The sequence below is a fragment of the Eretmochelys imbricata genome, chromosome 3 (assembly GCF_965152235.1).
Source record: "Eretmochelys imbricata isolate rEreImb1 chromosome 3, rEreImb1.hap1, whole genome shotgun sequence".
NCBI lineage: Eukaryota > Metazoa > Chordata > Testudines > Cheloniidae > Eretmochelys > Eretmochelys imbricata.
In genome coordinates, this window is record NC_135574.1 from 12,009,337 (window position 1) to 12,034,584 (window position 25,248).

Sequence of the window (25,248 nt, forward strand, 5' to 3'; positions counted from 1 at the left end):
GGGTTTGTACTGTTTTAACCCAATGCAGTTACAGTGGTTCAACTTTAGTGTGTAAATAAGGCGAAAGAAGAAAATCTGCTCTGACGGACTCTTCCCCAAAACTGACAAGAGCAATTTTACAATTACACAGGCCCCTGAGCAGCTCTCTCATATAAACGTCTTTTTATCGCTACCAACCTGGGCTGAATTTGAATCAGGAATGCAGAGTTCACAGCCTCTGTATCCTATTAGCAATCCCTTGAGCCAATCCCCTCCCCGCCACCTCCGTAAATGTATTTAACTTGTCATTAAGGCCAGTAGTTTCAGATTAGGTTGCCCAGATGTAGGCACTTATCCACAGAGAGGCACCTAAATTAGTGGCTTGGTTTTAGTCCAGGCATCCACAGCTGCCATTGTCTACTCCTTCTCTCCACCAGCGAGCCATTTCCCTCCCTGGCTGACCTTCACCCGGCAAAAGGGTTTGCTAACATCAAAGCAAAACAGAGCCCTTCTGGCAGTTGTAACACACACAAAAGAGAGGTTTCAGAGAAAATCCCCCAAACCAGACCGAACACTAAAGCTCAAGCTTATAGTGACTGAGTTTCGGTCACATCTCTCAGCCCCACCTCCAAGGTCAGTTTCAACTCACTCAAGTAATCCAGTTTCATTTGGATTTGATGGGCCAGATCCTCTGCTGGAGTAAATCAGTGTAGCTCCACTGAAGTCAATAGGGATTTACACCTGGTGAGGATCAGACCGTTCGGGTGTGGAGATATTGCACAGGACACATGGGTAGTGCAGTGGTATAGTCAACCACAAGGGAACTGGGATTTAACACTGGGAGAGGACAGAATGGACAAGACAAGAACTGCTTACAAGTTAGGCCTGTGAGGACTGTACCTAGGCAGAGCCTCCTCGACGGCTGATGTAAGTGCCACTGACTTCAGTGCAGTCACTCCAATTCACACCAGCTGGGGATCTGGCTCATAGCCTCCAGTCACCTACTTCCCACTCAGGTAGACAGAAGGGACTTATCCAATTGGTGAATTCGTTCTAAGCAACCCAAACCTTTGTAATTCATTTGGGATGGTAGAAGGGAATGACCCACAACCATCAGCATGAAATATTTAACTGTCTCCTACCCTCATCTCCATATTACAGGAGGGCTACACTACAGTGTCAGGGTTACGCACTGCCCTAGATCCATATGCAAGGCTTCCGCTGACAGCTCGCTCCCGCAGCAGAAGGCAAAGGCCTATTACACCAGCCAGTCCATTCCTCTGCCAGGGTGGGATTGTTCCTTATGGTACGTCCACTCCACTGGCATCAGTCAGAGTCGAACATTCAATAGAAATCTGCAGTTCAAGTGGAAGAAGAATTTTGCTCTGAGTACAATAGACATTGGGGGACATCAGGCGGGATCATCGAAGGGAGAATGAGGGTACAGTTTGCTTCTTCCCCCCCTTCCCCCTCCACTGTTTTTTCTCCAATTATTAAGTTTTAATCTCTAATGTTATTTCGCTTTGATGAAAGTTTGATGGCAGACTCACAACCTTGAAGACCTCTGTTTACCCTCATAAGTACAACACAGGCTACAGCAAGTGCCAGCTTCCCCAAAATGCCCATTAAAGAGCACTTCTCCTGGCCAGAAGGGGACTGTCCCTACAGTGAAAGGTCTTTGTTCTCTTTACTCCACCAGTAACTCAACTACGAGCATAAACGCGTTTGATGCAGGCCACCAAACAGTCACTGGCATCACTACCGACCCAGCCTGGATTCAACAACAGGAGAGGAGGGATAGCTCAGAGGTTTGAGCATTGGCCTGCTAAACCCAGGGTTGTGAGTTCACTCCTTGAGGGGGCCATTTAAGGATCTGGGGCAAAAATTGGGGATTGGTCCTGCTTTGAGCAGGGCGATGGACTAGATGACCTCCTGAGGTCCGTTCCAACCCTGATAGTCTATGATTCTAAAGATCTACTAGGGAAAGGCTCCATATCCCATTACCAGCCCCTGAGACAGTCCCCTCATTGTTTTAAATTTTTATGAGCAGCCCTGGTACTGGATTTCTATAAACACCCATGCTAAAATCTCTCAGTGACAGAAGAGAGAATTTCGCTCACATCACCACTGGGTCAGGTGTCTCCTGGAAGAAAACCTGGGTCAGAGTCAAATAGTGAAGCAGAGATGGGCCCGAGGCACGAAGTTCTGATCTGGTCTGGAACATCCCCAAAGTCTGGGGATCGATGAATCTAGAGTTTTGGTCCAGACCCATCTCTACAACAAAGATTTGGCAAAGTCATCCTAAGAACCTGGTACAATTTATTTCAGGAGAGCAGAGTTGAGAGAACATGAGTCACTAGAATCTAACTTGGAGATATATAAAGGGCTTGTGCAGCTGTAAGCTATATATCACTGTGCCACCCAGACCTCCACAGCTACACCCTGAAAATTTAGACTCATATGGCCCAATCCTGCTGCTGCTGAAATTTTGCTATTGACTTAAATGGGAGCAGGATCAAGCCCACATATAGCAGAGATGGAAAAGACCTAGTAGGTCATCTTGTCCATGCCCCCTGCCAGTACAGGACTGATCCACACTGCTCAGTCTCCTGTGCTTTGTAAAGTCTTAAATGACTCTAGCCATGTGCTTCCCCTAGGAGACTGCTCTCCAGTCTAATGTCCCTTAGGAAGGTTTTCCTGATATTCAATGTAGTATTCCCTGCAGATTTACTAGCATGGAACAAACTAGAAACCTCTGCCTAATCCAAGCATCCTTGGTTAAGTACCCCAGTCTGGCTTAAAAAACACCCCTGCATTGCAAGAGGCAGCCACTCAAGTAAAAACGCTTTAGACGGAAGGGCTCTTGTACAGCGACTCCAGCCTGCGACCCATCCCTCAGTTATAAATTAGAAAAACCTGTTATGCAAACAAACCAATTTGTTATGTCTCTATAAATTATCCTCCGCTGGTTTCCACCAAATCGGCACCAGCCAGTCAGGGTCTAACTAGTCTTCGCAATGGACTCTCAGGAATCTCTTTTAGCCAGCCCCGCTTTGATCCTGCACTGCAGGAAGTGAGCAGTGATGGAGCTACAGGCCACCAGGCCGAAGAAAGAGACACAGGACAGGTAGATGGAGAGGGGTCCATGCCTACTCAGGAAAATCTCCTGCCTGATCTTGTAATCCAGGAAGATGGCCTCCAACTGCGAGAGCGTGCAAAGGGCCAAGAACATGTGGAAGATCTGATGGGCGTGGCCAATTATATCACAGGAGCCCGGGAAATACTTCTCGGGGACCGGGCAGGAGAAGAAATAAGCACTGATTAGAAAGAACAGTATCTGGAAGGTGTGATACCAGGCAGCCTGCTCCTCGCAGCCCCCCAAGTGGCACATGACCACACGGTGTGCAACAGGGCTGATGTCCAAGACGAACGCCAGCCCTGCTGGGATCACCTGACACATCTTCCTCATGAGGGGATAGGGTCGTCGGTACCGGTACTTGGCGTAGCAGCAGCCAGCACAAGAGAGCCAGCCGCAGAAGGCAGCCGCGGGAAGGAAGAAGAGCCAGAACTTGTCGTACCAGTCTTGGTCCGAGCTGTAGTAGAAATGGGCCAGGGCGCTGCCGTATTGGTAGACGCTGACCCCGACGTAGTCCATGAAGTAGAAGGTGTAGTGAGACAGCTCCGACTTGGATTGCAGTAGGTGGGCCAAGAGGCTGCAGGTTAGGTAGGTGAGGGAGGACAGCACAAAGATGAACAAAGGCAAGGATGAGACGTCCAAGGACAGCTCCTCTGCTTCTGCAAAGGCCTTGAACCTCAGCAACACAGCCAAGGCCGCCAGCAGGTGAGTCCAGACGTTGACCACCTCGTTGTGCTTCTGGAACAGGCTGAAGAAGTAATAGCGCCACTCCTGGCCGGTAGGGCGGTACCCCGTCTGGATGTATGGCTCCCGGAAGAGCTGGGGCACATCGGATTCTTCGACGGTGCAGGGCATCTTGGGGAAGCCTTCCTCCAGGAGTTTGGGGAGGCGGCGGAGCTGCTGCCCGCTGACGGACAAGGTGCTGATACGCTCGAGGATGGCCGTCATCATGCTCCCCACGGCAGAAGGGAGTCTGCAGACGGGTAAAGCCAATCCCTCGCCCTGCAGTTAGGAGAGAAATGGGAGCAGTGAACAGCAGGATAAAGCCGGAATGGAACCAGGGAACGTGAGGCAGGGTTACAGAGGCAGCCAATGAGGCGCAGCAGCCTCTAGTGGCCAGTGCTGAGAGCAGCAGTGCTCTCCCCGTCCCCAGGCCAAGCTGCTCAGGGCAGAGGGGTACTCTGGGTGGGGTTGGATCTGGGAGGGTTTGCCCTAATTATGGGGAGAGTCACTGCACAACAGCAAGCAAGGGCCCGCACTGTGCTTTGAGCTTGCAAAGTGCTACGGATTTCCCCCGTGGGCGCTGCGATACCACGAAGCACAGCCCGAAAGGTGAACAGAGCTTGAGTTCCCAACGCCGGGAGGTCCCAATCTTAGCGGGGGGCCTCTAGCGGTGTGTCTACACAGCTCACTAAGCCTGGGGCTGTGGAAGCCTGCATTCACAGACCGTCTGACTCAGCTCTGTGGCTTGACCTGCCTCCACACTGCAAAATGACAGGGCTTGGACCCAAGTCACAGCGGGACTCGGGCTCTGAGCCATCCCTTAGCAGGATCTGGGTTTGGAGTGCTTGCTGACAGAGTCAGACTGATTTGGGTGTGGACCGAAGGAGGGGGTGGGCTCAAAATTGAGTCAGAGCCCGGGCTTAGTGCGCAGCAGCTGCTGTAATAATAATTAGCAATGCAGGCTGAGCCACTTAACTTCTGAACCAAATGCACACCTCCTCCTGGATGGGGAGCACTGGGCTCCGCCGGAGGGGCCAGACCCCTCTCCACTACTGAGCAAGCTGCTGTTTCAGTTGACATTCCAGCCTTCTCCCTTCACTGGCAGCAGTTAAGCAGCTGCAGGCCAAGGGAAGCTCTGTACCAAGGAGCCGCCAAAGAGATGTTGTTTTCAAGAGAGGTGATCTGATGCAGGGAGTGCTTAGCCTTGCCAATCCCGTCTCCTCTTTCTAGGACCTGCCTTGAAACGCAGCCATGTGGCTCCCATTGTTATAAGATCCAGTCAGTCAGGCTTGGGGAGACATGTACTTGGACTTGCAGAAAGCCTATGATAAGGTCCCTCATCAAAAGCCTTTAAGCTAACTAAGCAGTCAGGGATGAGAGGGAAGGTCCTCTCATGGGTCACTACCTGGATAAAAGATAGGAAATAAAGGATACGAATAAATGGTCAGTTTTCACAATGGAGAGAGATAAATAGCAGAGTTCTGCCAAGGATCTGTAAAGATAGTTAAATCCAAAGCTGACTGCAAAGAGTTACAAAGGGATCTCACAAAACTGGGTGACTAGAGAATAGGGATGTAAATATCGTTTAAAAAGTTAACCTTTTAAACTATTCAAAACTATTTTGCATAAACGGTTAACTGATTAAAGGGCCGGCAGGTTGGCGCAGCTGGGGCCGGGGCCATTTTGGCTGGGGCAGGCACAGCTGGGGATGCTCTGGCCGGTGCAGGGACATTGGGGCCAGCTGGCACAGGGTCGGGCCCAGAGGTTAACAGTTAAGGTGGGTTAGCCGGTAAGACTGATACTTACCGATTAACCATTTAACATTTTACATCCCTACTGGGGAACAAAATGGCAGATCAGATTCAATGTTGATAAGTGCAAAGTAATTCACATTAGAAAACATAATCCCAACTGTACATATAAATTAGCTGATACCACTCAAAAAAGAGATCTTGGAGTCACTGTGGCTAGTTCTCTGAAAACATCCCTTCAATGTGCAACAGCAGTCAAAAAAGCAAACGGAATGTTGGGAATCATTAGGAAAGGGATAGATAATAAGACAGAAAATATCATATTGCCACTGTCTAAATCCATAGTACACCTACATCTTGAATACTGTGTGCAGTTTTCGCCTCCCCATCTCAAAAAGATATATTAGAATTGGAAAAAGTACAGAGAAGGGCAACAAAAATGTTTACATATGAACAACTTCCATATTAAAAAGAGTGGAACTGTTCACCTTAGAAAATAGATGAGTAAGGGGGGATATGAGAGAGGTCTGTAAAATCATGAGTGGTGTGGAGAAAGTGAACAGGGAAGTGTTATTTATTCCATCACATAACAAAAGAACCAAAGGTCACCCAATGAAATGAATAGGCAACAAGTTTAAAACAAACATAAGGAAGTATTTCTTCACACAACGCACAGTGAACCTGTGGAACTCCTTGCCAGGGGATGTTGTGAAGGCCAAAAGTATAACTGGTTCAAAAAAGAACTAGATAAGTTCATGGAGGATAGGTCCATCAATGGCTATTAGCCAAAATGGTCAGGGACACAACCCCATGGTCTGGGTGTCCCTAAACCTCTGACTGCCAGAAGCTGGACAACAGGGGATTGATCACTTGATAATTGCCCTGTTCTGTTAATTTCCTCTGAAGCATCTGGCATTCGCTACTGCCACAAGACAGGCTACTGGGCTAGATGAACCATTGGTCTGACCCAGTATGGCCGTTCTTATGTTCTTACATATAACCTGACCCTCACAAGCCCCAGTGGGCTGGCCTTCCTGGCCCCTAGAAACAGCCACCGCTCCGAGGCACTGGGGTGGTGTGTGGTTGTGAGAGGGTCAGAGCTCCCCCATCATTCGCAAGGCCTGGGAGCTCCAGACACATTTCTGCAGCAGATGGAAACCTGCAGCATGAAATCGTGGGGTCTGCAGCAACCCAAGCAGTACCATCCCCCACCACGGAGGGCTGCACAGGTAGCACCCTCCCAAGGGGTGGTGGAACAGGCCCACTCCTCCTGCAAGGTGGGCAGCAGCACAGCGGACTTCCCTAAAATGCAAGGCCGCCTGAGGCTCCCTGGGAGGTGATGCAGCTCCACACAATTCCCATTGCAGAGCCGCACCTAGAAGGCACAGTCTTAGCCCTCAGCTTTTTCCCTGCGGTCTGGAGAAGGAGGGCTATACGGCCTGGGAAAATCTCCCTGTGAAAACCCACAACGCCACTTTCCTTAGAACTCCCCTTTGCGGCAATGCCTATGATGCCCTCAGCTATGGCCAGGCAGCTGACATGCTCTGACCGCTCTCTGGTATACTCAGAATGATCTTACTAAGTGCATTGCCATAAATGCTGTGCAAACCCATAACAGAGAGACGGTCCTTGCCCACAAAGAGCTTACAATCAGCTCTCCGGTAACAACGAGACGATTTTCCCATCGGTTTGTTGTGTCCACCGCTCATCCCCCATTTTATTCTTAGGCTCTAAGGGCATGTCTACATTACAACAAAGGACCTATAGCGTGGCTGCGACCGGTCCAGATCAGATGACTCGAGCTCGCAGGGCTCAGACTGTGGGGCTAAAAATGGCAGTGCAGCCATTTGGGCTTCAGGCTCGGGCTGGAGGTTGGGGTCTGACGCCCTCCTGCCTTGCGGGATCTCAGAGACCAGACTGCAGCCCGAGCCCCAATCTCTACCCTGCAATTAGCCCCATAGCCTGAGCCCCGCAGGCCCAAGTTTATTGACCCAGGCTCTGAGCCACAGGGTTTTTATTACAGTGTAGACAGCCCCTAAGCTCTCTGGGGCAGGGACCATCTCTTTGCTATAGGTCTGTACAGTGTCTAGCGCAGGGACATCCTCATTCCTAAATGGGGGCCTCAAGGAACACATGCATTGCCAGACTGGATCAGACCCACGGTTCTACTAATCCACTCTCCTATCTCTGACAGTGGTCAGCACCAGATGCCTCAAAGGAAGGTGTAAAAACCCCACAGTAGGCAGATGTAGGGTAACCTGTCCCCATGAAGGTCTCATCTTAATCCCTTAGAACTTGGCTGAAACCCTGAAGCCTAAGGGCTAATTTCCTTTCCAAAACTCTTTTAGTTTAGCATTTATTATTACAACTCTGGGTACCACTGTTGCCTGTAGACACTAATGTAATACAAACAATAATGACAAGCTATGGACCCAATCCTGCAAACACCTATCTATGCTTGTACTTTATGCATCTGAGTACTTCCACTGACCTCATTATAGAATTCCTATTCCTCAGATATGTAAAGAGAAACGTGTGCATCTATGTCTGCAGGGTCAGTGCCTATCTCCTGACATGCACTGAACAACCACCGTCGTGGAGACGGTTCATATGTAAGTAAACACAGAGGAGAGTTTGGTTTGGGGGCATGAATTATTTCAGGGGTGGGCAAACTATGGCCCGGGGACCGCAACCAGCCCTTCAGACATTTTAATCTGGCCCTCAAGCTCCGACCGAGGAGCAGGGTCTGGGGTTTGCCCCACTTTGGCGCTCCAGTTGGGGAGCAGAGTTGGGGGCTTGCCCTGCTCCACGTGGCTCCTGGAAGCAGCACCATGTCCCCCTCTGGCTCCTACACGTAGAGGCAGCCAAAGGCTCCACATGCTGCCCCCATCCCAAGTGCCATCCCCGCAGCTCCCATTGGCTGGGAACCGCCTGGAGCCTGCACCCCTGACCTCCTCCCATGCCCCAACCCCGTGCCCAGCCCTGATCCCCCTCCTGCTATCTGAACCCCTTGGTCCCAGCCCAGAGCACCCTCCTGCACCCCAAACCTTCATCCCCAGCCGCACCCCAGAGCCTGCACCCCCAGCTGGAGCCCTTGCCCTCCCCCCACGCCCGCACTCCTACCCCCTGCCCCAGCCTAGACCACCTTCCTGCACACTGAACTTCTCATTTCTGGACCCACCACAGAGCCCACACCCCCAGCTGGAGCCCTTCCACACCCCAACCCCCAATTTCATGAACATTCATGGCCCCACATACAATTTCCATACCCAGATGTGGCCCTCGGGCCAAAAAGTTTGCCCACCCCTGAACGATTTCCTCCTTCCTCTGAAGCAACAGACACTGGCTATTGCCCGAGATGGGATATAGGGCTTGGTGGACCCACTGTATGATCTGGTATGGAAAGGCATGTTAACTAATGGCTCCACAGATCCTCCCAAAGCTACGTCACTCAAACACAAAGGGAGAGAAGGCCGGGAGATGGCAACCACCACAGGAGGAGATCCACATTTGAAGCCAACGCCCCTGAACTAAGAAGTCCTAGAAGAGCCAGAAATGAAGGTTCTGAGCCTGATTTTGCAGTGACCCGGCATTCCCCACTTCCTCCAACAACCCAACCAGTCCGTAAATAGAGATTTGGGTGGAACTTCCTGCTTTCAGCAGGCACTGTTAAGATTGCAAAAGAGTTTCTGGCAGAGCACCCGGTTCTTTTGCTTTCTGAAAACAACACCTCGTGGGGCTGTCATTTCCCATCTTTGGCAATGGGGGAACTTGTCTGCTGAGTCTGACTCAGTCCCCATCGGTCACTTCAGGAGGGGAAATTTACAAAATTCTTTTGGTTTTAAACAGGGCACTGGCAAAAAAAAACCCTGAAGCGTGAAAGCCCTTTCAGACAGTGTCCTCAGTAAGGGCTGTGGCCTTGGCACAGTTTTGAAAGAATTGGTTTAGGACGGCTCAGAAGGGTTCACATGGGAGAGTCCTTCTGTAAACTGAAGCCACGACAACTGTGTTGTGCAGTGCTCCTGTCGTCACCCGCTGTTGCGCCGGTTCTCCTGTGAACATTGTGGCCCAGATCCTGGCCTGTGGCAGAGCAGCATTTGGTGCAGCTCAGGAAGGGCAGCGCAAAAGGGTTTTAAGCCACATTTGGGTCCCATTCCCCTTCCCTGTCCCCCAATCCTGGAGTTATGTGAGTGCTGGGCCACTCCCTGCCAGAAGAAGGAGCAGCTTCAGGACTGCTCCGTTTTACGCTGGCTGCCCATGCTGCTGTCCTGGCAGCCGCAGATCGTCATGGCATAAGGATGCACCAGCCACAGCCCTTTTTCTCCAGCCATGCCCCCTGTGTCAGCCGCCAGGAAGGGCCAGTTCAGTGGCTGCCACCGGAGGATCCCCCTGCAGAATGAAAACCCTCCAGTGGCTCCGTCTACCAGAAGAGCACAAAGAAGCTCTAATAGACTGGAGGATCTGGCTCTCTCTATTCAGCTCCCTTCCCTATTTAGCTTTAACCTTCCCTCCTATCCCCAAGGATGATTGACCCGAGCTCAGCTGCATCAGGGAAGGTGCAGAGATTGGAGCCAGATCTGTGCTTCTCTCCCACAGGAAGCTGCAGCATCCGGCTAGCACTGCCTGGCACGGAGCTATCATGGCTAGCAAACAGCGAGGAGAAGCAAAGCATCATGGGGAAGGAGGGGCCAGAGGCTAGCAGGGGAGTGGGGTTACAATGCTAAGCAGAACTCACTCAGAGTATTTTGTCTCCTGGTGCCTTGGATACACATAAAGGGCCTGATCCTAGAAGCTGCTGGGCACCCACAATTCCCACTGACGTTCAGCTCAGCACCTGCCAGGATCTGGTCCAGTCGCCTCACATTAGGTCCTGCAAAACTCCCACTACAGCAAGGCTGTCTCGGGCCCCGGGTTGAGGGAGAGTGCAAAGAAGCTGCCTCTCCTTGCACGGCGGTCACGAGCCTGACACTCCCTCCTGTGCAGGGGCAGCAAAAGGCCTAGGCACCACTTAAGCCTCCGAAATAGAGCTTGACGTGGGAGTTAAGGATGCCTCAGCCTCGCGCTGGCCCTCCACACGGGGGTTGGCGGGGGGTTTCACCACGGCAGTGCTGGGGCTGCACAAGACTAACTATGAGGGTGGTGAAACTATGAAAACTTTCACTAGGAGGGTGGTGAAACACTGGAATGCGTTACCTAGGGAGGTGGTAGAATCTCCTTCCTTAGAGGTTTTTAAGGTCAGGTTTGACAAAGCCCTGGCTGGGATGATTTAACTGGGAATTGGTCCTGCTTCGAGCAGGGGGTTGGACTAGATGACCTTCTGGGGTCCCTTCCAACCCTGATATTCTATGATTCTATCTCCTGCAGTAGCCCTTGCCCCTCCAATGGGCAAGGGCTACCGCAGGGCCTTGCTTCCCTCATTGGGCCACCCAGCACATCAGACCACGCACTGCAGTGAGTGTGTGCTGCACCTCAAGGCCAAAGCAGCAATCACCTTCCCACATGCCTCCTTCAGGAATAATCCCTCCCACAGGTCACACTGGGGTGTGCAGCTCTGCGCGGACCCCAAAGCGGGGCTGTGCGGTAAGGGCACAATAAAGCCTGTAATATCACAAATGTGGCGGAGGTTTTCTGCGTGGGATTTATGGGATATCGGCTGCTCCCGGCATAGTGTGTCATTGGTTCCTTGTACTCCCCGTTTAGGGCTACTCCAATACAAATAATAATAAAAATAACGCTCTGGAAGGAAAACACGTCCACGCATCTCACAGAGCAGATGGTCTCTATTGTAATGTAGAGATCCCATTGTCTGGTGTCTCTAGCTGACAATCGAACAGTCCATGGGGTTTGCATTACGCTGACCCTGTGCTGGACTGGGCACACCAGCTGGTTATGCAGCCTGACCTTGCACTCCCCACTGGGCTCCCAGTCCCTGACCTGCTACATCCCTTTTTAATTATTATTGAGCTTTGATGCTGAAAACTCAGTTGAAGCATTTTAGCCTCCCTCAATGCCCTCCATTCCCACACGCAGGGAGCAGCCAAACACGCTCCTCCCCGCACCACCGCCTCAGGGCTCAGATGACTCTGAATTATAGCAAGGTGAGGGCCGGTCAAGCCCCAGATTGGATTTCCATCCCAGTGGCACTCTCCAAGATCACAATCCAGCATCGATTGTCCCCAACAAGGTCCAGAGGCGAGGGTCACCTGCTGGGAATGTCCTGCACCAGGCACCTGATGTTTAAACCCGGGCACTGGGTGCTCGAGCACATCAGCTGGCCTTTGTGGTCATGGGGAGAGAGGCAGTCACAGCACATAGATCACTGAGGGCCAAGCCACACGGAGAGAAAGTTGTGTAGCAACTTCCTGCGACAGCTGGAGCTTCCATGTGCAGGCACTTGGTACTCACCTTTCAGCGTACCATCAGCCTCTCTTCTGTGGAATCATTGCTTGGGGGATGCCCACTAGCCCATCCCAAGGGAGATGGTGTGTAACCAAAGCACCATGCTAACCCTTCCCCATCTCTCCTTTAAGCAAACAGCAGCCGGGAATTCAGCCCTACCACGGAAAAGCTGGGTGGTAATCGCCAGGCTACCAGTGAGCACAGGTCATACCAGAACAGGGAGGATGGAATGGGTATCGCTAGCTTGAGTGACAAGACCTAAGGCCCTTGTTCACCCTTTGGAGCCTGCAGACCCGGCTCTACACAATACAAACCTGTTTATCTGAAGGTCTTGGGGCCCAAACCTCCTGGGTGGCCCCGGAGTGATCACTGCAGCTGCTTTCACTGGTGTCAGAGGATGGCACTGGGGCTTTGGTTGGAGTTTAAGTTAACCAAAGCTCACCTGAACGCTGTGGCATTGACATAAGAGGATCCAGACTGCGGCTAGCACGTAGCTGATCGGTTACTACGCTGGTGGGCGCAATGTATAAATCTAGGTAGGCAGATGGATTAGACAGACACAGGTGTGATGGCCCTTCTCCTGCAAACAGGGCACTAATACACCGCCAAAGCAACATGATTGTGTGGTCCTGAAGCCTGGTTCAGCCTATGCAGGGCTCCTTGCCCATTCTGCTCAAAGGCTGGGGGAGACCGTGCAGAGGGGTTGAGAGCAGATCAGGCCGTGCTGGTACTATACAACCCTGGCTCCCTGGTCACACCTGTTAGAGCCCCTTGGCACTGCAAGTCACAGAGGACATTCAGAGAGGTCTCTGCAACTTTTGGTAGTAACCAGCCAGCCAGCGTCTGTACTAGACTAGTACTGGCTACAATTAGTACGGTGTGTGTCAAAGTGTAGGACATCCAGAATCTACATAGGGCCTGCTTTTCAAAAGTGCTGAGCTCTCAAGCTCCCATTGGCTTCAAGTGTACCTGCAAACACTTAGCTAATGATAGACAGAGACTGACACTCCAAGCAATCATGCAGTTAACGGTCTGGAAAGCGCTAATGTTTAAAGGGATAGACCCCGGCTAGACATTTTAACAATAATATCCTGATATTAAAAAAAAAAAAATCACAAGAAACACACTTGAAATCTGGATAAACAACCCTAAGTTAAGAATCTCCCACATGGCTTATTTTAAACAGAGCCCATGACGCTAGTGAGCAGGAACCAGTTGGCAATTTCCAGCAGTCATGTGGTGAACAAAGCAACAAGCAATTAATGTTACAGAGAAAAGAAATCCACGGTCAGCACTGCCTGTTTCCCTTTCACAGAGCTTCTATTCTCTCCCTTTCGCGGGGGTATAGCCTCAGCTGAAAGCTGCATTCATTTGTAGGGCATCTATTTCAGAATCTGTCCTCACCCCGCTCTCTGGAGGATTCAATTATTTTGGCTGTTCCCAAACAACAGCAACCAAGTGTCATTTGTTTGGGATCTGAGAAAAGGGAAAGACTGAGGGGACCACAGCCAAGTTGTGTCATTACAAGCCCAGTAAAAATGTGCAAATTGAAGGAGAATGATTCTTTTTCCCTTTTATTAATGCCACAAAACAGGTTTAAAAGAGTTAGCAAACCCAAACCATTTCCAGACCTTTACTTTTGGTCTAAGTCTAGTGGAGAGGTTTGAATGAGGAAAATCTGATGCTATGTGACAATTCTCTATTTCCCCATCACTTTGGCCTCAGAACTGAGAGACAGAGATTGTACTGATCTGATATGTTTACTTGCAGTATGTTATCCAGTCAGTCACTAGATGTCTTTGTGTGATACCTGGTAAAGAAGAGTGACAAAGCTGGAACTGTAGCTGCATAGAAGTCTGTTTGTTTCTGCACTTGCAGTTGTTTTCTTTAATAAATGTCTCTTGTTTAAGAAAGACCGTGATTCTCTATAACGTGACAATAGCAATGGTGAATGATCTCCTCCTAGCAACCGTCCAGGTCATTACTATTACCATTTATGCAGTGCTAAAAGCATGCTTGCCACTTGTGGCAAGATTCTAGTGCCATGGGCTACAAGGTTTTGTTGACTTGCCTGCAGGCTTTTGTGAGGACGGATGGGGTGGCCCTTCAGCAAAATCATTAGAGATTGTTGACATTTTTTGAAGTACAAAGTTTTTTTAGTTGAAAAAGGGCCATTTTTAAAAATCTAAATATTTTTGCAAAAACTATCGATGTTAGCTAAATTGTTTGCAAAAATTTTTGAAGCATTTTTCTTGGGCATCTTTATCAAACATCATTATGGAAACTTTTCATTTACAAAACAAGGTTTTTTGGCAAATGTAAAGTTTTGGTAACAATTTCAATTCACAAATATGTTGCCAAAAGTTTGTTAAAAATGCAAAGTGGGCCCATTTTGAAGCCTACACACAAAACAACTTAGGAATTTGTCATAAAAGTTTTCTCCCTGACTAGCTCCAGAATTCCTTCTCCTCAAAGAAACTTTGCCTTCCGTCTTGTCATCCCTCCTGTTCAATGTGTATGTAAAGCCACTAAGGGGGACAGCAAATTATTTTGGGGCACAGATTTATTAGCTGACACTCAGCTCTATGTCTCCTTTGAATTAAAGCTAGGTTCTGCTGGCTCATTACCTTCCCACTACCCGGCTGAGACTGGGAGCTGAGAGGAAGTGATCAAACCTGCACAAGATATGCCTAGTGCTTGGTGGCAGTGTGTAGAAGAATGGGCAGGCCAGTAGTTGAAGGGTTATGTTTACCAGTCGTCGTGATGGCTAATGGCCTCCCTCCCTGTTGGAACCATGGCTGCCCAGATAGCAGTGGGGGCCACTGCTTCCTTTCATTCCTACTATCTGTAGCTGGCCAGAAGTTGTGACTATTCCTCTCTAATGTGGGCCGCACAACAGCCACACACATGGCTGTCATTTCCAGGCTCAATAAGCATAATGTTCTTGAATTGAGATGAACCTGATAGTTCCCCTAGGACATGAGCGGATGCTGAACGCAGCTGCTTAATGGCTGAATGAGGCAGGTCACAAGGGGTATGTCGACACTGCAATGTAAACCCATGCTTGAGCCCAAGCTCAAGGCTCAACCCCCTTATGTCCACACTGCAATTGAGTTTACCTAGTCCTGAGGGTCCGAGCTCAAGTCAAGCTGGGAAACAGGGTCCGATCCCTACTGCTTTGCAGTGTAGCCACAGCCGTGCTTGACTCAGGTCCCAGGAGTCATCTGCAAGTATCCCACAATTCCATGGGACAACTTCCTTAGTCCTTTCTATCCCAACAATCTGCAATCCACTCTATTGAAAACGGAAGCCACCACCCATTGGCAAAGGTCAACGGCTCAGGTCGGAGTTAACCCATTCTCTTCTGACCACCGATCTGCAAGCACACTATCAGAGAGCCTCATGAATTTGCAAAGGAGAGCAAACTTGTAACGTGTAGGGAAGGCAGTTAAGTTTCCCCACAGTGCACCATGGTCTAGAGCGGCAACACGGGAGGGAGGGACACTATGGTCTCTGGGATATGGTTACTTTGACTCAGGTCTTCCAGTGCAGACGCCAGAGCCCAAGGTTTGAGCAAAAACTTAACTAAGGGTTTAAATGCAATGTAGATGCTCAAGCCCAGGGTTCCCTAACACAGGCTAGCTGACTCCATTCCCACTAACCCTGGGCTTACACTGCAGTGTAAACATTCCCTAGGAGCACATAGCTCTGGTGACTGAATCTCTGCTCTGGCTTCCGGTTGCAGTTCAAGGTGCTGGCTGTCTTTGGCTTCTCTGCGACAGTTATCAGAAAGAAACTGCTCCTTCTCAGCAGTGAAGACCAGTTGGGGGAGACTTGCTGTCAGTTCCTTGGGCTAGACACTCCCAGACAATGGCAGGGCTTTCTCAAGTGAGGAGCCTTCCTGCATCTCACCTGAAAGGCACCCACTAGGAACTAGATTGAGAGCACCACCTCCCATCACCTCCCACCAAAAAGCCACCAGATGATCATGTCTTTGGGTAGCTACTGAGCTGAGTTTGAAAGGATGTAGTGAGAGATGCACTCACAATGGACTTGATCCAGAGTCCACTGAACCAGGAGTCTTTCCACTCACTGCTCTGCATTTCTGCTCGGGCCCATTGCCCATTTGCATTCCCCAGTCAAATCACCTTAGAACAAACTCACTCCTCTACAATCGTAGAAGTAACTTGGTCTAGAAGCAAATAGCAGAGGAGAAAAAAAATGGAACTTACTTTGAAATGAGCACCCTAGCACGACTGTAAATATTTCCCAGCCCCAACCCGTGTGACCATTGGGAATTACTACTGCCCTTGGCTGCAAAACTGAGAGAACATAACATACTTGTTGTTAGTAGCTCCCTGCACTCTCACTCTTCACTTCCTTTTCCTGTGGTACATAAACCTGCCATCTTCACATTTCCTGCCAACTGCTACAGCTTGAAGATGGCAAGCGCTGTGCATTCAGATAACTAAAGGACAGATTCTGATCTCAGCTACGCTTGTGCAAATCCAGACTTCACTTGAGTAAGTCTGGATTTACACTCACGTAGCAGAGCTCAGAATCAGTTTCTGTGCTTGCACTGTCCACGTAGTAACATATAAGAGGGCAGATTCAATGAATTTACACCAGGGATGAATTTCACCCAAGGTCTAATAGGTGGCAGTAAAGGATCCAGTGATTTTTTGATCATCTAGGCTCCAGTTGTCAGACATGCTGAGCACCCACACCTCTAACAGACAGGAACTGCTGTAAAATCAGATCCCAGGCGTCTCACGCTGGGCATCCAAAAATCAAAGCACCAACATTAGAGGACACAACTGGGAATATGTTTCTTAACTGCTCTGTGTCTCGGTTTGTGAATCTATAAAATGGGGCTAATAATACCTACCAGCTTTACTGGTACATCCTTGTGTTTGCGCTTTGAAATCCTTGGACAGAAGGTGCTCATGGTGCTGTTACTACATCATATATTAAATAGGTATGTTTTATTTCTACACAAAGGAGCAATCTGGGACCCACTGAAGTCAGTGGGAGTTTTGCCATTGATTTCAATGGGGCCAGGATTTCACCCAAACGCCATTTGATTTCTATCAGTCAAAGGATACATTCAAAGCACTCACCCAAGTGGGGGACTGAATGGGTCAGGACATTAGAATTGGACTATGGAACCTTTTCCTTCTAGGTCACACCTTCAAACCCAGACTAGGCAGAAACCAAAAGCTATTCCTACCTGCTAGTTACTTAGTTCTCCATAGTGAGTTGGTGGCTCCAATCTGGTTTCCATTAGCTGGCAACCACCTCAACCGCTGGGTCTCTCAGATGAGAAGGGAAGGACGTAAATAGGCACATTTCATAAGCCCGAAAACTCACTTGGGCCAAAATGCTCTAATGCGGGGGCTGTTGGGCACCTATATTAAAGTAGTTAAGTTTCCAGAGTTTGCTGGCCCCACAAATCCTATCAAAGTCAACAAGGTGCTCAGGCTGCTTTTACTTAGGGTCCTAAATGATGGATTTAGGCACCCACGTTGGAACATTTTGGCCTGGCAGTTTCAAAAGAAAAGGTATTTTAACTAGGGGCAAAGCTCTTCAAATCTGACTTTATAATCTCTCCGGCTAGAGCATCTGTAGCACAAGCACTAAGCCTGAGGTGTGTGGAACTGGGAAGGGCACTACAGAATCTTATGGCAACTCCCACGTCCTTTGCATCTGCTTAGATTTGCTGCTTAGGAGGCCTGGCTGCTGTTCTGTGTTCAGCCCCTGGGCTGTGAACTCAAAGAGTACATAGGGCACGAGGTGGAAGCGTCTAAACCCTGAAACCATAGCTCAGTGAGACAGAACAATACAGGGAGAAGATTGCAAAGGGCAGAGCTGCAGGGGAGAAGGCTCTTGCACCAACAGCGATGAGAGTGTGTGAAGTGAGGAGGTGGTGGAGGGCGCAGGAAGTGATGGAAAGAGAGAAGGTGCAAGAGAAAAGACGGGAGCAAGTCTGTGGAGGCTTATAAAAAAAGAAAATGGGTCTAATTCCACCTTCAGACACACACATGTACAGCTCCAAAGGGAGCTGAATACAGGGAGCTGAAGGCAGGATTTGTCCCCATATGTATTAATCCGAGAATTGGCATCTCACAATTTACAGAGATTAGCCATCAAAAATGACAAGAGCTGGCGTCACCATTTAAATCCTAGGAGAGTCACCGGAATGCCAGGTCTCGCTGTTTTCTGGCCTGGAGGCAGGCTCAGGTGTGCTGAGCCATAGTACTTCTCAACACCGACACTGCATGGTCTGTCAGTTGTGTTGTCTCCAGCCAGTGAGAGAGCTGTGCATCTTGTACAATGAACAGAGCACGAGGGCCTTGGATGAGGGCGAGTTATGACAAAAATATGCCAGGGCATCGCCAGACAAAACATCAATGATCCTGGAGCTCCAACACAGGGAAAGGCAGTTTGCAAAGTCCAGCCAAGATGAGATGTGCCGGAGCAGAGGGTCTCAAACTGTGGTCCGCGGTCCATCAGTGGTCTGCGAGCTCCGTTCAGGTGGTCTGCGGATAGTTCCCTCTAAGGTGTGTACCTGGGCAGCCGCACATGAGAGAATAAAGGGCCACCCACCTAATTAGTGGAGCCCGTGCAGGCACGGCTCCACTAATTAGGTGCTTGGACCCTGGAGAAGACCCACATGTAAGGTGAGGTGGTGGCCTTGGGAGGAATGGGGGTAGGTGGGAGGGGCAGTGGGGTGAGAAGAGAGGGTGGGGGGAATTTGGGACGTGCAGGGCTGCGGCGGCCAGAGAAAAAGGCGATTTTCCTCAGCTCCAGGGCTGCAGCTGCCAGGGAGAGACGGCCCTTCTTCCCAGCCTCTGCCTTGTGATGGGGGAGAGATCCCCCCTCCTTCCCAGCCCCACCTCGGGAGCTGCTGCAGCAGGGAAGAAGGGCACATCCACAGAATTAGAAAGGTAAGGTACTGATATTAAAATATGAGTTGTGTGTTTTTATTTGTACAACAAAAAAACTTTTAATTATTATTAAGGGGTTTTTTTATATAGCGCTTTTATCCAAAATGTGTTACAATAGTTAGCTAATGGTACAAACAACATCTGGAAAGATCATTAAGTGGTCTGCCGAGACCCTCAGCAATTTTCAAGTGGTCCGTGAAAAGAAAGGTTGAGAACCACTGTGCTGGAGAATTCTTCATGGGGTTTTTTTTGGTGCCTGGGGGACAAGAGCAGATAAGTAGATTGAACTCATTCGTAGCTGTGAGCCAGGAACTGAGGTCTAGCCCTGGCTGCTGACTCTGCCCTCTATGCCCTGGGGAAAGTCACTATGTCACACAGTTTTAACCCTGGATACCTTAAGTTAGACATCTAAATACGTGGCCTGATTTGCAGAGGCACAGAGTTCCCAGAGCAACTCCTAACTTGCTCAGTATCTCTGAAATGCAGGCTATGGATTTAGGTGTCTCACTTTAGGCATCTCAAATTGAAAATTTTGGCCAGAATCTTTCTGTCGCAAGATGCTATCGCTCATATGTACAGTAGGGGGCGCAGTCCTAACCAAATTCCAAATAAAGTCACTCTCTGCCTTCCCAAATTGCAGTTTCTTTGGATATAGGATCCTTCTTCACCTCCTGTCCCAAATCATTGTGCAGTGTTACTACGTACTCCAGAGGTGGCTGCATTTCAGCGCCGATGCACATGTATAGCCTGCAAAGCAGTTTGTAAGAGGTCATCACCACCGCCCTTAGCCCCTGGACAATGCCATGCACCTTCAGCATCTGCCAGGGGTTGGGCTGGGCATACTGTGGAAATGAAGTAGGCCAAGGTCAGCTATGGATATACATTACACCGGGTGGGAGCAAAATTAGAGCACAGGCTCAGCATCATTAACAGTTGCTATGACGGGAATCGGTAACTACGAGCGTGAAAAGTCACAGAGATGCTTCAGAGCAACCACAGCTAGGAACTACCCTCCTGGACCTGGGAGTTATAAGAACATTTTAGAAGGCAGTTCCCGACTCTTTGGATACCCTCCATCTGTCCATTTCCTCACTGTAGCCTGAAGGCCTGTTGAGCAGGTAACCCTTTTCCTGAATCAGTACAGGACCAATACCCACGTATGGGGTAGGGGGTGCTATGCTCCTGGGGGGGGTATAGGTTTGCTATTGTAGATGCAGAATCAGGAATCAGTACAGCAAACCCTTCCTCACACAGGTAGATCAACTGACTTTGTGGAGATGACTCATGTGAGCAAGGCCCACTCACACAAGAGTTTGACAAATCAGGCCCTCAGAGAGGTCATTTGATGAGAGCTAAGAAAGTGCTCTTAGATCTGCTACCCAGACCAGTGGGGGGTTACAAGTGTCCTGCACTGCGTGAACTGTGCTCCCAACAGCATGACATTTAAATTCTGGGTGGGATTTTTGTGATCAGGTGACCATCTGCAGCATGCCAAACAAACAAAATAAACCTGTGAGCCCACTGTGAAAAGCAACAGGGCGGTTGCCAAGAAGATCTCCCACAGCACGTCCTGCTGGACTGATTTAATTTTGCTATAAACATGTCGTCACCACAAATGCACAGAAAAACTTTTAAGGCTATGAATTCTGGTGCCACAGTCGTTAGAAAAAAATTTACACAAATTATTAGCCAGAATTAAAGATTAATTTTTAATTAAAGATTACGTGATGTGATGAAACCTCCAGGAATATGTCCAACCAAAATTGGCAGCCCAAGCAGTGCGAGGTTCTCAGTCCTACCCTAATTGCCTAGAGCTGTGGATCTTTTCCACATCAGGTCTCATTTACATACTAGTACCTCCATCCCCCACTCTCCTCCAATCTAGCAAGGAGCCCTTTCCCATTTAGCAATATGAAAAGGACAAAGTGATCACAACCCCTTGACACCTGTTTGCGACACCCCTCCCCCCCGTCCCCCCCCAGAGTCACAGCCACAGGCGAAGAAGCCCTGGCTTAGAAACTGTTCAAGGAAACTTGTAACTCTTGGAGAATTTATTGAGCAATTATGAATACTATAATTCAAGGGCTAGTAAAGGTTGCAGGGAGAGGGTTCCTGACACAGCTATAGCTAAACCTTGTAAATTATTCAGAAACATCAAGCTGTGCACGAACATAGCTGCTTGTGCAACCACATGATCTCACATTTTAGTCTCTAAGGTGCCACAAGTACTCCTTTTCTTTTTATGATCTCATTGTTACCCTCATCCTCCCTCATCTTCTCCCCTCTGTTATTTGTTCAGTTCACTTGCTGCACAATGTTGCAATCAGACTGTAAACTCTTTGAGACAGGGTCCATTTATCTGTGCCTGCCCAGCACCTAACGCAAAGGGGCCCTGATCCCGATCAAAGCCATTGGGCACAGTTTCAGTGGAAATATTAAATAATAATAAATGATGCACAGGGTATTTTTAGAGTCTGAACATTCTTGCAACCATATGGCAAGGGTGGGAAACACCCTTAGCAGCAAACAGGAGTAAATAAAGAATGTTTTTGTGGTTTGGCTTGATTTTTCTCTGTGTTTCTAGGAATTGTTAGACAACATCTGGATAAATTCACACTGTCCCTTAATGATAAAGCAGGCGCACTACCTGTTTATATAATCCACTGTTACGTTTCTCTCCCATATACAAAGAGGTAACCATATACTTTCAGTCTGAATGATTTTTTTTATATTCGATTTAGGGAAACAATCAAACAAGAAGGGACTGGAGTGATGTCTCCATGAGAAGGCACAGCACGTGTGCCATGTCTGTAACATGATTCACTGAACAGCAGCTGCCCTCTAGGCAGGCAGCCTTGTTAGAAATGGAGAGGAGAGTACACAGAAAACAAGCAATACTAGCTACAGAGCTACCAACACCACATTTACCTGGTATTGTGTTTTTCATAATTGTACAGTACTGGTAAGCGGCCTTTTTTACAAACCCAGCAACCATGTTGTCATGACTAATGATACTTTGTGTGCCTAGAGCTCTTTTTCAGCAAAGTACTTCACAAAGGTGGGTGAGGGTTACTGCCTCCATTTACAGATGGGGAAACTAAGGCACGGAGAGGTTAAGTGAGCTGCCCAAGTTACTTTATGAGATGGTGGCAGAGACAGGAATAGAGCTTAAGTCTCCTGCTGACTATCCATTAGATCAGCATTACAAATCACAGCTGTGGGCCTTTGAGAAGCGGAGAGTGCAGGAGGGTGTGTCAGAGGGCCATGTAAGTCAAATATATGTTAAATCTTAATCAGTCAAGGTAGAAGACGTGCAAGCTGTGGCTCTCAAACTGTGGTTTGTTTTCACTGCAGAGTTCATTCAAGTTTTCTACCCTCAAGTTACTTCTCTTGAGTGAGCCTAACTAAAGTGGTCTCTGGAACCCTCTCTGGACAAAACATACTCAATGCCAAGTGGCAGAAGGAAGTGGTCTGCAGAATGAAATCAATGATGAACCACTCATAAAATCAGAGAAATCAGAGATGGCAGAGACCTTTTAGTTCACGTATCAGGTACACTACAGCATGTTTGTATACTACATGCAACTGAGTATATGTGTGTAAAAATTAATACACAAGGGGCTGAGATTTCACCTTCAGTCCCACTGGAGTGAGCCCCAAAGGAATCATAGAATATCAGGGTTGGAAGGGACCTCAGGAGGTCATCTAGTCCAACCCCCTGCTCAAAGCAGGACCAATGCCCAATTAAATCATCCCAGCCAGGGCTTTGTCAAGCCTGACCTTAAAAACTTCTAAGGAAGGAGATTCTACCACCTCCCTAGGTAACGCATTCCAGTGTTTCACCACCCTCCGAGTGAAAAAGTTTTTCCTAATATCCAACCTAAACCTCCCCCACTGCAACTTGAGACCATTACTCCTTGTCCTGTCCTCTTCTACCACTGAGAATAGTCTAGAACCATCCTCTCTGGAACCACCTCTCAGGTAGTTGAAAGCAGCTATCAAATCCCCCCTCATTCTTCTCTTCCGCAGACTAAACAATCCCAGTTCCCTCAGTCTCTCCTCATAAGTCATGTGTTCCAGACCCCTAATCATTCTTGTTGCCCTTCGCTGGACTCCCTCCAATTTATCCACATCCTCCTTGTAGTGTTGGGCCCAAAACTGGACACGGTACTCCAGATGAGGCCTCACCAATGTCGAATAGAGGGGGACGATCATGTCCCTTGATCTGCTCGCTATGCCCCTACTTATACATCCCAAAATGCCATTGGCCTTCTTGGCAACAAGGGCACACTGCTGACTCATATCCAGCTTCTCGCCCACTGTCACCCCTAGGTCCTTTTCCGCAGAACTGCTGCCTAGCCATTCGGTCCCTAGTCCATAGCTGTGCATTGGGTTCTTCCGTCCTAAGTGCAGGACCCTGCACTTATCCTTATTGAACCTCATCAGATTTCTTTTGGCCCAATCCTCCAATTTGTCTAGGTCCCTCTGTATCCTATCCCTGCCCTCCAGCGTATCTACCACTCCTCCCAGTTTAGTATCATCCGCAAATTTGCTGAGAGTGCAATCCACACCATCCTCCAGATCATTTATGAAGATAGTTATGAAGGAGTTACTGTTCTCAGTCACACAGGAGTCAAGTGTGACCAAGAACAGAATTTGGCCATGAGATTTTAAGCAGTGCTTAAGGTAATGGGAAGGGCAGAGGACACAGGCCCAGAGGAAAAAATTGAGCCAAGTTGCTGATAGACCCCTCTACACCCACTTCCAAACCACTGTTAAGTCCTGGTTACAGAAGTTTAAATTATAAAGTATAAAGGCAGAGAAAGTAGCCAAAGGAAAAAGCAAATTTGGGCTCACTTTCCCTTAAGTGCAGGGTTCTTGTTTTTCAAATACTAGTAAAATATACAAGCAACAAAGGACCTGATCCAAAGGTCATTGGAATCAATAGCAAGACTCACATTGTTCGACTTCAGTGAGCTTTGAATCAGGCCCACAGCTAATATACACCTTGCAACTGTATGTGATGTAAAACAACACAACCCAGAAAAGACACAAACAAAACAGTGCATCCTGAGAAAAGCAGATCAGAAATATGCCCAGCTGATGTACTAATAGTGGGCCAAATCCTCAGGTCCTTACTCAGTTGTTAACCAAAAGTTTTGCTTGAGCAAGGGCCCGCTGGTTTTGGCCCAGGGATCTGAAAGCCTCCCAGGCTTATGCCCTAAAAACTGGGCGGCCATCCTTCCTTTCATACCACCAGGATCGACCCCATGTGGAACGTAGTACAGGCAGAGCTATCTCTGTGGTTGGGCAAAAGGTGCCCAGATGCTGAGATGTCCATCTCTGGAACCACCAAGGTACCAATCTATCCTTTGCGAGTGCAGGGGGTGTTCAATCTAGGCACTCAGCTGTGTGGGAGGGAGCACAATGCTATCTATCTATGCTGGTGTAGACCGGGTGCTCATAGCTGGGCCCTAATTGAGGGGGGACAGACAGTGGTGTTGTCGGTGTGCCACTCTGGGTGTGCCCATCTCTGGGGGGGGACACACAATGGCTGCCCATCTATCTCTGTACAGGTGGTGCCCACCTCAGGGGTGCAAATGGGGGTGCCATCTATTTCTGTGGGGGAGGTGCTCATTTCAGGGGGGATGCATGGGGGTGCCCATCTATTTCTGTGGGGGGGTGCCCCTCTCAGGGGGGCAAATGGAGGGTGCCATCTATTTCTGTGGGGGAGGTGCTCATTTCAGGGGGGATGCATGGGGGTGCCCATCTATTTCTGTGTGGGGGGTGCCCCTCTCAGGGGGGCAAATGGGGGATGCCATCTATTTCTGTGGGGAAGGTGCTCATTTCAGGGGGGATGCATGGGGGCTGCCCATCTATTTCTGTACGGGGGGTGTCCATATCAGGGGGACAAATGGGGGGTGCCATCTATTTCTGTGTGGGGTTGCTCATCTCGGGGGGGGGCACACAGGGGGTGCCATCTATTTCTGTCCGGGGGTGCCCATCTCGAGGGAGGAATGCATGGGGGGTACCCATTCATTTCTGTGCAGGGGTGCTCATCGGGGGGGTGCCATCATTTTCGGGGGGGTACCCATCTCTGGGGGGGCACACGGGGGTGCCCATCTATTTCTGTGCGGGGGATGCCCGCTCGGGGGGCCCACGGAGCCCCCCGGACTGGGAGGCGCTGCTGCCCGCGCCCCGCGTCCCCAGCCCGCGGTCGGGGTCGCTGCAGACTCACCGGGCCTCCAGCAGCGGCAGCTCCCCGCGATCCTGGAGCGCGGCAGCGGCAGCCACGGCCCTGGGGTGCCCGGGA

General features: G+C 49.4%; 1 protein-coding gene across 1 annotated transcript; it reads right to left on the minus strand.

Moving 5' to 3' along the window:
- Positions 1–2,770: 2,770 nt before the first annotated feature.
- PAQR8 (progestin and adipoQ receptor family member 8) lies at positions 2,771–25,248 on the minus strand. Its single transcript, XM_077811515.1, has 2 exons — positions 25,174–25,248; positions 2,771–4,117 (listed from the first exon to the last, which is right to left on the minus strand). The coding sequence occupies exon 2, from the start codon at positions 4,064–4,066 to the stop codon at positions 3,005–3,007; it is 1,062 nt and encodes a 353-aa protein (XP_077667641.1). The 5' UTR covers positions 4,067–4,117; positions 25,174–25,248; the 3' UTR covers positions 2,771–3,004.

What these genes read in the sequence shown, in the direction of transcription:
- PAQR8 (XM_077811515.1), bottom strand. Translation starts at nt 4,066, where the DNA reads ATGATGACGGCCATCCTCGAGCGTATCAGCACCTTGTCCGTCAGCGGG.